General features: G+C 39.4%; 1 protein-coding gene across 5 annotated transcripts in view; it reads left to right on the plus strand.

Moving 5' to 3' along the window:
* Window positions 1-11,964, plus strand: part of LOC139583035 (glutamate receptor 1-like) — an 89,201-nt gene extending 77,237 nt beyond the window's left edge. Inside the window, exons 12-16 of one of the 5 annotated variants that reach the window (XR_011676472.1) lie at window positions 901-1,099; window positions 1,993-2,240; window positions 4,858-4,972; window positions 5,505-5,619; window positions 7,064-7,181. Coding sequence is in view for 4 of the 5 variants with exons in the window: in XM_071413714.1 (XP_071269815.1) it covers window positions 901-1,099; window positions 1,993-2,240; window positions 4,858-4,972; window positions 7,064-7,198; window positions 9,871-10,035 (862 nt within the window). In the remaining variant the exon portion in view is untranslated. Of the gene's footprint in view, window positions 1-900; window positions 1,100-1,992; window positions 2,241-4,857; window positions 4,973-5,504; window positions 5,655-7,063; window positions 7,199-9,870 lie in introns of those variants that run through there. The other 4 variants (XM_071413714.1, XM_071413723.1, XM_071413737.1 and 1 more) reach the window with 4 other exon arrangements.
* Window positions 11,965-13,399: the final 1,435 nt, after the last annotated feature.

Raw genomic sequence — 13,399 nt, forward strand, 5'->3', positions numbered from 1 at the left:
CTACACAACAAATATTAGGCTACCATTTATCCATCGCTCATTTGATAGTCAACCACGCTCAAAAGTAAATAGACCAATAGCCTATTTAAAATATTTGACAGTATCGGTAGGCTACAGCATTTCTGTGTGTAAGCAGTGCGACATCATAGCCTGTTTAATCTCAGAGCCTATACCGAGGCAGGAGATAGAAACACAATCATTCGTCTTTTGCATAGACGTGTGGGCTGTAGGCAGCATTTACATTGAAATTGTTTGAATATACAATCGATCTTGCAGATTGTGCGGCCAGTGTTTGGCACTTGTTATAGGCGGCGTGCATATTCAGTTTGAAAAAGTCACAGCAAATGAGGGTTTTTGTTACCATAAAAGTTAAATGGAAGGCATTTTCCAAGTGGGGTTGTAGCACTCGTTCACGAGCGCACAAATATAGTATGGCTCTAATTTCTCAATGAAAGCATGAGTATATGATACATGTGACAGTTTGATAAACCCCCAAAATTTGTTGAGCACGCAAATCCTAGAATCTCCACATATGCCAGAATTTACTGAGAAATTTCCGCACAGTTGATAAATGACGTGCCAGGTCTTTTGAAGGTAAATTTATCGCTATGATTGATCGCTAATATTTTAAGTGCTTATCTTTTGCTCATATTGTGTATGTTAGACATCTCCCTATACCTGTGGCATTGTGAGAAACTGTGATTATCCAATTGATTGAGTGGTTATCCGTAGAGTCAACAGAATGCAATGCAGTGTCATTGTGTGCCAAGAAACGATTAGTGTAACTCTTGAAAAATGGATTTGTCACTCCCCTCACGCAACACTTTCCCTTTTCATTTGCTTCTATCGTAGATTGGAAAATGTTAAAGATAATTAAAGATAACTCTCTCTTCTCTCTAGGTCCCTCTCTGGTCGCATCGTGGGGGGCGTGTGGTGGTTCTTCACCCTCATCATCATCTCCTCCTACACGGCCAACCTGGCTGCTTTCCTCACAGTAGAGAGGATGGTGTCACCCATAGAGAGTGCTGAGGACCTGGCCAAGCAGACAGAGATTGCCTATGGTACCCTAGACGGAGGCTCCACCAAAGAGTTCTTTAGGGTGAGCTGCTGCTCTAGTCAACTAAAATTTTATTTGTCACATGCGCCGAATACAACAGGTGTAGACCTTACCGTGAAATGCTTACTTACTAGCCCTTAACCAAAAATGCAGTTCAATAAATAGTTAAGAAAACATTTACTAAATAAACTAAAGTAAAAAATGAAATAAAAAGTCACAAAAGAACAATAATGAGGCCATATACAGGGGGTACCGGTACCGAGTCAATGTGCGGGGGTACAGGTTAGTCGAGGTAATTTGTACATGTAGGTAGGGGTAAAGTGACTATGCATAGATAATAAACAGCATGTAGCAGAGGTGTAACAACAAAGAGGGGGCGGGGGGTCAATGTAAAGAGTCTAGGTGGCCATTTGATTAATTGTTCAGCAGTCTTATGGCTTGGGGGTAGAAGCTGTTAAGGAGCCTTTTGGTCCTAGACTTGGCGCTCCGGTACTGTTTGCCGTGCGGTAGCAGAGAGAACAGTCTATGACTTGGGTGACTGGAGCCATTGCCAATTTTTTGGGCCTCTAGATGTTATCACTGAAAAAGCATTGTCATTTAATTTTTATTTTATTTAATCTTTATTTAACTAGGCAAGTCAGTTAAGAACAAATTCTTATTTACAATGACGGCCTACCCCGGCTAAACCCTCCCCTAACCCGGATGACGCTGAGCCAATTGTGCGCTGCCCTCTGGGACTCCCGATCACACCCGGGATCGAACCAGGGTCTGTAGTGACGCCTCTAGCCCTGAAATGCAGTGCCTTAGACCCCTGCGCCACTCTGGAGCAAGTCATGATGTGGCTATATAGTTTCTGATGTGACGGTTACATTCTCAAAGAGCACATCTGTAGCCTTTTATAGTTCACTCAAGTCATTCATGTTTTTGCACCCCAGAGATCGAAGATCGCCGTGTTTGAGAAGATGTGGTCCTACATGAAGTCTGCTGACCCGTCAGTGTTTGTGAAGACCACAGACGAGGGCGTGGTGCGGGTCAGGAAGTCCAAAGGGAGGTATGCTTACCTGCTGGAGTCCACCATGAACGAGTACATCGAGCAGAGGAAACCATGTGACACTATGAAGGTGGGCGGGAACCTGGACTCTAAAGGATACGGCATTGCTACGCCCAAGGGATCAGCACTAAGGTAATTACAGGCTGGTCACATCACCATGACGATCGAGCACATGTTGTGTTTTACATGTGAATACCAAAGACACAAGGAGGTGAGTGAGCTTACATAAATTATGAATTATGAAATTATGAATTTAAAGTAGATAATAATGAGTGAAGAGATAATTGCTTCAATACATTTAGTTAAATGTTATATTAATTTCACAATTCATGGGTAAATTATGAACATTTTGTCTGTTTCAGTAATAATGCATAATACCTACATAATAGTTAATGTAGTGGTATAGTGAGATCTCATTCAGCCATAGATAACTATACTGTACTTATGGTTTGTAACCACTCTCACCAATATTCTAGAATGCTTGTGTCCCCACTGTCTCAACTCAGTTAATAAAGTATCATCAACACGTACTTATGTTGGAAGCATGACTTTTCAGTCCTTTTACTTATTCATACAATATCATGTTACAATGTCTTTCTCCATTAAATAACTAAGCAAACGGGACGACAACGGTTATGACAATATAAATTCAGTCTTGACATATAGTACATGAAAGCCAATTAAAAGGAACTTTAAATGAGGCCCTGATGTTATTACCAGCAGCTTTTTATCTTCAAGCTCTGTGGTGCTGTTACACTGCTTAATTTGGAAACACAGTAGACAATGGAGACACTACAAGAGATGTGTACTTTGGTAGTAAATATCAAATCAGAATTTTTGCAAGAAAGAGCCCTAGAAATAGAATCCTACATTTTAGTTGTTACCTTTCCTGTACAATCTCTCATGATTTAATTACCATTTTATTTTAGTACCAAAAAACAATTATTACCCAGTATTTGCCTAGTTATTTCAGGGCAAATGCACTGTAACCCAGTTTTATTTATGTCAAATTTAGGAAGTCATGAGTTTCACCACTTTTCATGCATCTGTGTTCAATCAGATTTTATTTTCCTCATATTAACATGCCCGTGTTAATGAACCATTCACAAAGCCCATAGGCTTTGGCAACCACACCTAGCAGCCTGTTTGATTGATCACTCATGTCATTTACCTAGTTTATAGTCTACCAATTCCACATTACCTGCATCACATATGTTTGATACACATATAATATCTTTATCAATGTGACCGAAGCGAGTGGTGTTTCACAAAGGCTTTCATAGTTACACTCACTGATGTGATGGATGGAACGGACTGGGCTGGACTGCCTCATACATGCTCTGAGATTAACTGTCTTGTATCACACTGTGGCTGGGAATTCAAATTCGCTGTCAAGTTCTGAGCCAATTATGTGAATTGATCTTTATTTGGATTTACGTACTGTATATGGGATTGATGTTTTCCTATTCTATATTCTTGAAGTTGTAAAAATCTTGCTCTTGAAAACGAACCATCTAAAACTAGCTTTAACCAATCAATGATCACCATGCCACAGTGTCCTATATTTGCACTTTAGTGATAGTTTGTGTATGTTGGAAGTAGAAAATACTGTTTAAATAACTACTGTATGAACTGTAACAACTGTGCCACATCAGATGCACAGTATTCTATATGAGCTTTGTTTTTGATCATTTGGAAAATCTCTTAACCATGAGTTCTAAATACGACCAATGTTGCTCTGTCAGATTCGGACAACACCCTTATCCACCATCATAAAGTTGTAAACTGTAATCAGTTCTCCATAATATCCATGAAACACAAATGGACCAAGAGTCATTCATTGCTATGCTTCTGATGTGGCCCACCATTCCATCTCACCCTTGCCTAATCTTGCCTTACCTGTTGAAAACGTAATGTTCTTCCTTCCTGTTTTTCCCCACATCAACGTCACTCACATCCCTTTATTTTGTCAGCTGCATCACAAGAAAACTGATGCTCTCAAAGATAAATGCTACTAATCCTAATACAGGATGTGGATTTCTTTTACTCATCCATAAGGCAGACTGACCTCTTTCTTTCCAATTCTCTCTGGATAAGAAAGAATTCAGGGGTTTTACTGAGAAAGACTCTAGCTTGCTGAGGTTCATGCTGCTATATGTTTCCATTAGTCTTCTTTTCAGCAGCACCTTCTGCCATGTTAGTAAGGAGAGGGTTGTCCACAGTGGACCAGCAATAGCAAAAGGTGAAGACAAGGGAATGGACCACAATGGACAATATCAGTAATGCTTTGGATGGTGCTCCTTGACCACAACAATAACACAATGAATGATGATGACTGACGGAAACTGAATATTGCAAAGTGAATCAGCAAGTTGGCTATTTACGTCTTTTCCTTATCCAGGGAACTACTTACTTCAGGAAATGTTCATAGAACGATATGACCACACACCAAAATCTAAGACATTACTGACATTTATAGTTCTCCTACCTACAACCCTTGTCTTGCTTGGTAAAATCTGTCATGGTTTAGCCATATTATATAATTTTTACATACTAGAAACAAATGTTTTTCTTAATTGTACAGTGTCAGCCACATTATTAGTTACTTATTTTTTTATACATTTCTCATTCTTCTGACGACAATACCTACTTTTTAGTATTTAGACTTTATTTCTGAACTACCTCTGCCACACACCACATATCACATCTCCATAAATGCTGACCAGTATTATTCTATTATCATTTCAAGAAACCCAGTAAACTTGGCAGTGTTAAAACTGAACGAGCAGGGCCTGTTGGACAAATTGAAAAACAAATGGTGGTACGACAAGGGCGAATGCGGCAGCGGGGGAGGTGATTCCAAGGTCAGCCCCAGTATGAGAAACCTAGCGGGTAACCACGACGATGGGGGTAACCGGCAATGTACCTTCAAAAACACACTGGCTGCAATACCACAAATCCCCCTTCGTCCTTGGTGACGTTAGTTTGTTTAACCGTAGAACTATATTCTATTATAAATTCTTCAAAAATTTGCCTTTTTACTTTCAAAGTAGTTGTATTAGCAATCCCCGAAAGAACACAGTTTTGAGTATGTTTTCTCAACTACTGTCTTTATAGAGCAACAATAATTGACACGTTTGCATATCTGAGTGTTTACATTTTGCCGGTTACCCAAAGTGATATAGTAATACACATCTTGCTGTAGGGAGAAAGGACACAAAGCTAGATGGAGTATTAATGCATATCACTTTGGCAGTGACAGTTTCAAGTTGTGATTGTGTTTTTTTTGTTTATCTATCTAGATATCTATACATAATAATGGGTGTATGTTTACTATGTGCTGAATAACATAAGATAACATGGGTAATGTTATTTATGTTATTTCCCTGGTTGAAGAATCCCCGTAAACCTAGCGGTGTTGAAACTCAATGAGCAAGCCGTCTTAGACAAACTAAAGAACAAATGGTGGTACGATAAGGGAGAGTGTGGAAGCAAGGACTCCGGAAGAAAGGTCAGTCCATGTGTTGGTCCTATACTTAACACCAAGATTGAGCATTAGCACTTCTGTAAGGTCCCTCGTCCCCTTCCTAGCACTCAGCACTTTTTCTCTTTGTCTCCAATCTGCCATTTACCCAAACTGGTGTCCTTATAACTGCGATTCATGTCAGCTGTGGAACTCAGACACCTTAGTGATTAGTGTTAATTGCTGTGTCCTCACATCCTATGGATAAGTCAACGGCCCGTAATTAGATCTTGGCAAGTGCTTGTTTCATCTAACCAAAACGTATACCTAGGGTTGGATTCTCTTCTCCAAAATCCGAGAAGCTAATTCTGATGCAGCCAATTGCAATGATAACAATATAAGTTGTATAGTATATGAAAAACATGGCTAAAAACCATAAAGTTACTGTCAGCTCCAATACCATCGTTTCCAATGTCTGGGATATTCTTGAGTCATCAACGGACAAAGTATTCAGAGTTTGCTGACTGAATTTAATTTTGATTGATTTGTGATAACTTAACTTTCAAAATCAAATAAAGAGACACAAGTGTAAATGACGGTGCGGAGAGAAAGCCCTTGATACGAGACCAACTCCATATCTCGATCTTCTCTCCCAGAATCGGCCCCTCTAGTGCTGTTTTCCTCGTCTCTGTCTTTTATTTAGACAGTGTGCATGCTATTGTATAAGACCCAAGGCACGGCCTGTCGGTCACCAAACCCAGACTATGCATGTCATGGATGTGCACAACCCTCTTGTGATGTCATGACTACCATGGTTTGTCGAACCAATTGCCCTCCCTTATTTGGTGCATTTATTTGAAAATGTAATGATAATTTATAGAGATACCCCTACCTAGGAAGTAAACCTAAAACAATGTTGACCTTTTTTCCTCTTGCATGGTTCCACTCTATTAGAACAAGTCTTGGAATTATTTAGAATACACAACACCAACTACATATAATTCTGGGACTTCCTGGTTAAATAAAGGATAAATAAATAAGCGAGGAGATATAGAATGGAATTCATGGTTTTTAATGCATATGTGATTTTGACTGACTGGACATTATGTCATATAAAAGATACAGTACACCATAAATGCACATGAATTCGCTACTTTCTGAGGATATGTTCACCCCAAGCTTGTTAGATATGCATGACTTTGCATGTTTCTGTCAGTCTTAGATACATACTGTATCAAGTTTGTTGTTGATAGTAGTCACTTAAATTAGAAAGACATGCCAGCACCTTTATAGGTGATAAACAATAACCTGTTGATTAATCATGAAGGCACGCTTAAGGGTATGTGCCTTATAAGGTCACTATGACAGTATAGTAGCCTTAGAGAGCAGTTTTATGGTTATCCTACCTTTTATACTTGTGTATTATGATGTGTTGTGGTGTGTCTCTTGGGCATGATTTGGTGCATCTTACCCTGTGTCTCTGTGCCTGTAGGACAAGACCAGTGCTCTGAGCCTCAGCAATGTGGCCGGGGTGTTCTACATCTTGATTGGTGGGCTGGGGCTGGCTATGCTCGTGGCCTTGGTCGAGTTCTGTTACAAGTCCAGGATTGAGTCCAGGAGGATGAAGGTAAGTGCAGGACTACAGGCAGCGCTTGCCATAACCTTTATGCAATGACGAAGACTCTGTAATGTAATAAGAGCCAATATTCATGACTCTACCTTGGCACCCATTATTATCTACTTATGCCGCCCCTATGACTCATACAGAGATACTGTACATCCCCCTGAACTACAGGACTGAAGACTAAAGCAATTTGTGGGGCATAGAGCTGCTTTAATGAAGGGTTCTATGCAGTCCTACAGCTACTAGATGACTATGATTTGAGTAATTGTGCTGAGGAGTTTGTGTGTAGGTGGAGAATATGTCACACCACTTCTTAGTTGTACAGTACTTATTCTCTCCTGTGGTGTATTGTATCTTCTGGAAATAGAGACGTTTGTGTTGTGCATTTGATCATGCTAGAGTAGAAGTTCCTGTTTAGATCAAAGATGTGGGTATCTTTTCATCTTATCAGAGAATTAGTTCAGACTTGTATATAACTTTCATTTGCAACGTCTCATTGACCTCATGAACTTAATGCTTAATATTAGAATGTATAATAAAAAACAACAACATTGTATTCATTTAGCAGAGCCTCTTATCCAGAGCTACTCACAGTTAGGGCAGGGTTTCCCAAACAACGTTTTGGTTTTGAATGTTTTTCTATAAAAAGAAACGAACATCCAATTACATCAGTTAAGAAGACATGAAACTAGGGACTTTTTTTGTGCGCATATGAGCAACAAAAGTGATTTAATTACATGATTGTACTTGAATGTATATATGATACATGCCTGCTTTACAGTACACGTTCAACTCTCCCGCATAAAACAACCATTCTGTTGAAAATGTTTCCTTGTCATGTCGTGAACGACAGCAGAATCACCTAACTGCTGTGTTTAAGGCATCACAGCCACAAATCGCTGCTGCGAATACACCAATTAGCCTGCATCATCCGAAGAGCATAATCCTCGGAATCCATTGAAGTGTGCTCGATTTAAATCATTTATACACAGAGGATGTAGCAGCCCACATCTAGATCATTAGCTCCAGTTTCAAGCCTACAGGGTTTCATTATGTTAAACTAATGCAAAAGAGAGTAGGCTGGGAGCTAGCGCCGCGCGGTTCTGCTTGCATTATTGTTATGGGTTCGGCCTCATATTTTGCATGGTACAATCATTGCACATGGCCCTCCACTGTGTGAAATAAACAGAGAGAAATAAGCAGAGAGAATTAGTTCATGCTCTCATCTTTCACAAGAGTTTACAAAGGAATAAAAGCAACTGAGTGACTCAGAGTACCGAAGTCAGGATTGTCTGTTTGCGAATCCCTGCTTTATACAAAGTCACTGAACCGATAATGATGACTTAGTGGCTGTTTCAAGTCATTTTTGTATTGTTTTTACGCATAACCGAGGGATTAAACTCAGAAAAGGAAAATTAACCCAGTAGAGTTCAGTAGATTAACTCAGTAGAGTTCAATAGTTCAACAGATTACCTTAGTGGAGTTCAGTAGAGTTCAGTAGATTAACTCAGTAGAGTTCAATAGTTCAACAGATTACCTTAGTGGAGTTCAGTAGAGTTCAGTAGATTAACTCAGTAGAGTTCAATAGTTCAACAGATTACCTTAGTGGAGTTCAGTAGAGTTCAGTAGATTAACTCAGTAGAGTTCAATAGTTCAACAGATTACCTTAGTGGAGTTCAGTAGAGTTCAGTAGATTAACTCAGTAGAGTTCAATAGTTCAACAGATTACCTTAGTGGAGTTCAGTAGAGTTCAGTAGATTAACTCAGTAGAGTTCAATAGTTCAACAGATTACCTTAGTGGAGTTCAGTAGAGTTCAGTAGATTAACTCAGTAGAGTTCAATAGTTCAACAGATTACCTTAGTGGAGTTCAGTAGAGTTCAGTAGATTAACTCAGTAGAGTTCAATAGTTCAACAGATTACCTTAGTGGAGTTCAGTAGAGTTCAACAGATTACCTTAGTGGAGTTCAGTAGAGTTCAACAGATGACCTTAGTGGAGTTCAGTAGAGTTCAGTAGATTAACTCAGTAGAGTTCAATAGTTCAACAGATTACCTTAGTGGAGTTCAGTAGAGTTCAACAGATTACCTTAGTGGAGTTCAGTAGAGTTCAACAGATGACCTTAGTGGAGTTCAGTAGAGTTCAGTAGATGACCTTAGTGGAGTTCAGTAGAGTTCAGTAGATTAACTCAGTAGAGTTCAATTGTTCAACAGATTACCTTAGTGGAGTTCAGTAGAGTTCAACAGATTACCTTAGTGGAGTTCAGTAGAGTTCAACAGATGACCTTAGTGGAGTTCAGTAGAGTTCAGTAGATTAACTCAGTAGAGTTCAATAGTTCAACAGATTACCTTAGTGGAGTTCAGTAGAGTTCAACAGATTACCTTAGTGGAGTTCAGTAGAGTTCAACAGATTACCTTAGTGGAGTTCAGTAGAGTTCAGTAGATTAACTCAGTAGAGTTCAATAGTTCAACAGATTACCTTAGTGGAGTTCAGTAGAGTTCAGTAGATTAACTCAGTAGAGTTCAATAGTTCAACAGATTACCTTAGTGGAGTTCAGTAGAGTTCAATAGTTCAACAGATGACCTTAGTGGAGTTCAGTAGAGTTCATGCGTAACTATCATGTGTTTCTCCGTGTTGTTGTTATGTAACACAGTAGTGTAATGAAACTCTCCCATGCAGCAAATCATTGATGCGGCCATGCTGAGCTCCACCCTGAGCAGAATGACCAGGACAGGGAGCGGGGGAGAGAACGGACGGCTGGTCGCCCATGACTTCCCCAAAGCTGCACAGACTCTCCCTTGCATGAGCCAGGCGGGCATGGGCCTGAGCACAACGGGCATGTGATCGGGCAGCCTTTCCCCAAACCCCACAAAAATGAGGAAAGGAAAAAGAGAAGGTGGGAAAGTGTTGCACTGCGGCATTTCGCTCAACCGTTACTGAACTACTGCCAAAAGGATTCACTGACTGCTCACGCTGGACTCCTGAAGATAGAAAGAATGAACAAAATGACTTGTCTGAAGAGATTTATTCGGATCTCTTCTGCTGCAATAAAGAGGCTGTCTTGGACTTTGATCGAGGGCATAATTTTGGTGTATCTAAAAAGAGAAGCTCTTCCCCAACCCAAGAATAGTGACACTTATTGCACTATGCCATTTCCGTTTGTCCTGTTTACTTTGATATGTCAATAACAGTCATGAACAGCTATGTCGTCTGCCTTATACTGAACAGTGGTTTTGTTCCTTGAGATACAAAGATCCAAGCATTTCCAATTCCAAACATTTGACTCACATCCACTTAGTACACTATGCTGAATAAAAGTATTGTTGTATGTTTGCACTGGAAGGACACATCACAGGACTGGATGATTTTTTGTTGTCATTCTGTTAATGTCACTCCATTGAAATGGAATGCCTACTTACAGATGTCCTCTCTAATTTGCTCAACACCTGACATGGAGAAAAATGTGACATTTTGAAATGACTATTTAGAGAGACATTTTTGGTGCAGACATGACATATTTCCCAACCATTTTCTCTGTTGTTCATAAATGTTTTAAACCACCAGTCTGTAGGCAATCTATTAACCTGTCATTTGATACCACAGTGATATCCTTTAAGTGCAGCGATGTTTGGCAAGAATCCAACTAGATTTCAAACTAAGGTGAAAGTATTAAACGGAGTACAGATAGAAGAGATTATATTTTCTACCTGGTATTTCATGATGCATTTTGCCATTAATACTTCAGGGTTGAAGTATAAGCCATTGACAAAGAGATGGAAATGTTCCACTACCAATTAGCTGGTAAGTAGATGGCAGTACAACATCTAGTGGTTTAACATCTTTGACATTAATGAGATGATTAATAGAGTGGCTTTAGAACTGCAAATGAGGGAATGTGAGAGGATGTCAGAATTAGCCCATAAATGAAGGTGTGCCTTTTTATTTAACTCTACAAATCCACTAATGTTTCATTCTTTTAAACCTACTAAATTAATTTGTGGATGGTGATTTTGAAATAAGGCATATGATTGAAGACAGTTTTCCACAGCTGATCCATAGTACATCTAAGGTGAGTACCAGTACATGAATGGATTTGTGTTAAAGATTCCCTTTTAAGAACACTCTTAAAATGGACCCAAATACACACTGTATATTATGCTGTATGTACTGTAACATGGTATTCTACTGTTAAGGGAAAGCATCTCATAGTCCATTGAGCAGCCATCCATCGTATCTGTTACTATCCATCACCTAATATGTTACTGTATGACTTGAAAGTAATTGTATTCTATACATTTTCTCCCTATTTGTCATCATCTTTGGCATAGCACAATAAAAGGGAGTGTCACATAACTGAAAATGTTTTTGTACCTTAATCAATTTGTTTAAAAAAATAAAATAATATCCACATTTGTATGATATGAACTATATGTGCAGACACCCTGATGATATTGAAATGGTGTTCCATTCAGTTGACTATTGGTTCAGCCAGGTTTGTTTTAATCTATTTTCAGTCCAATTCATTTTGTGCATTTATAGTGAGATTCAATGTATGTTGTCCTTTAAATACTATTTTTGGTCTGCCACTACTTTGTTTAATTTACTTCTAAAAATGCAAGAAACAGCTACCTTATGTCTTTGTGTTCACATTTGTCTCAAGAGATAGCTTTTAGAAAATACTAATCCAAGATGTGACTTGGATTTCAATAGGTGGGGAAATCAACTTTGTTTAGTAACAGTGCTCTCAATAAAATAACTTTTGTAACCACATGACTGGGATAGTCTGGATTCTCTTTTCTTTTACTCAGCGCTCTAGGGAGGATGGATGGATGAGGCTAAGTGTGAAAATAGTCTGGGGAGAGAGAAAGAGACTCTCCCCTTGTGTGTATCTCTATAGTCTACAGTGTCATTAAATCAGTGAACTGAAGATGGGTAATTGTTTTAAGAGTGCCTTTTAGAATCCTCACAAAAGGCCTGATGAAATATCTGAAACTGAAGGTATCAAGTGGATCCCACCTCATTACTACGTAGGAGTAAAACATTTTCTCCTATTTACCCTCCCCTGATTTTACTACAGGTGAGTACCAGTACATGCATGTGTGTTTGGTGTTGAGTACATAGATACATTGTCTCAATGGTCTTCTTTTCACATGGCCTGCTGTGCTGTGAGACTCTTCCTGTTGGCCCAGAGTGGGGTATTGAGCATAATAAATGCCACATTTGTTCTCACTTTCATTTCCCCCACGGAGCTGACCTTTCCAGGCAAGGCGCTGTCGGAGAAACCCCAGCCCATTTTCACTCGATACCAAACACAGGAAACATCCTGAGGCATTTTTGTGGTTTTAAACGAAAGAAAAAAAGATTCAGACGTGATACAATTTCAGGGCTAGCTGAAGCCTACTGGGCCTCAAATGGCAGTGTTTCAGATTTTATCTCTCCGTTTCCCTCTGTTCCTTTCTGTCACTTCTTTCTGTTATTTTCTCTGAGTGAACGAGTTTTTACTCTTCAAACTAAAGAGACAAAATGTCCAATGCATCAAACATATATGACAGGGTTCCTCAACTGGCTACTGATCATTTATTGTTTATTGTTGGACATAATGGACTGTAAAAACACTAACATATCCAAGTGATATTAATTTTGGAAATCTGTTCCAAAGTATTCCCACACATAAGAGAGATACACTGTCATACACTGAGTATGACACTGACACTAACCAGGTGAATCCAGGTGAAAGCTATGATCCCTTATTGATGTCACTTGTTAAATCTCTTTCAGTCAGTGTAGATGAAAGGGGGAGACATGTTAAAGAAGGATTTTTAAACTTTGAGACAACTGAGACATGGATTGTGTATGTGTGCCATTCAGAGGGTGAATTGGCAAGACAAAATATTTAAGTGCCTTTGAACAGGGTATGGTAGTAGGTGCCTGGCGCATCAGTTCGAGTCAAGAACCGCAACGCTGCTGGGTTTTTCACGCTCAACAGTTTCCTGTGTGTATCAAGAATGGTCCACCACCCAAAGGACATCCAGTGAACTTGACAAAAACTGTGGGAAACATTGGAGTCAACATGAGCCAGCATCCCTGGGGAACGCTTTCAACACCTTGAAGATTCCATGCCCTGACGAATTGAGGCTGTTCTGAGGGCAAAAGGGGGCTTGTTTGGGCTTCTTGCTGTGAATTTGCAGTCTACAAATGATCCGCTCAA

Source organism: Salvelinus alpinus, chromosome 1, assembly GCF_045679555.1.
Source record: "Salvelinus alpinus chromosome 1, SLU_Salpinus.1, whole genome shotgun sequence".
NCBI classification, from domain to species: Eukaryota; Metazoa; Chordata; class Actinopteri; order Salmoniformes; family Salmonidae; genus Salvelinus; species Salvelinus alpinus.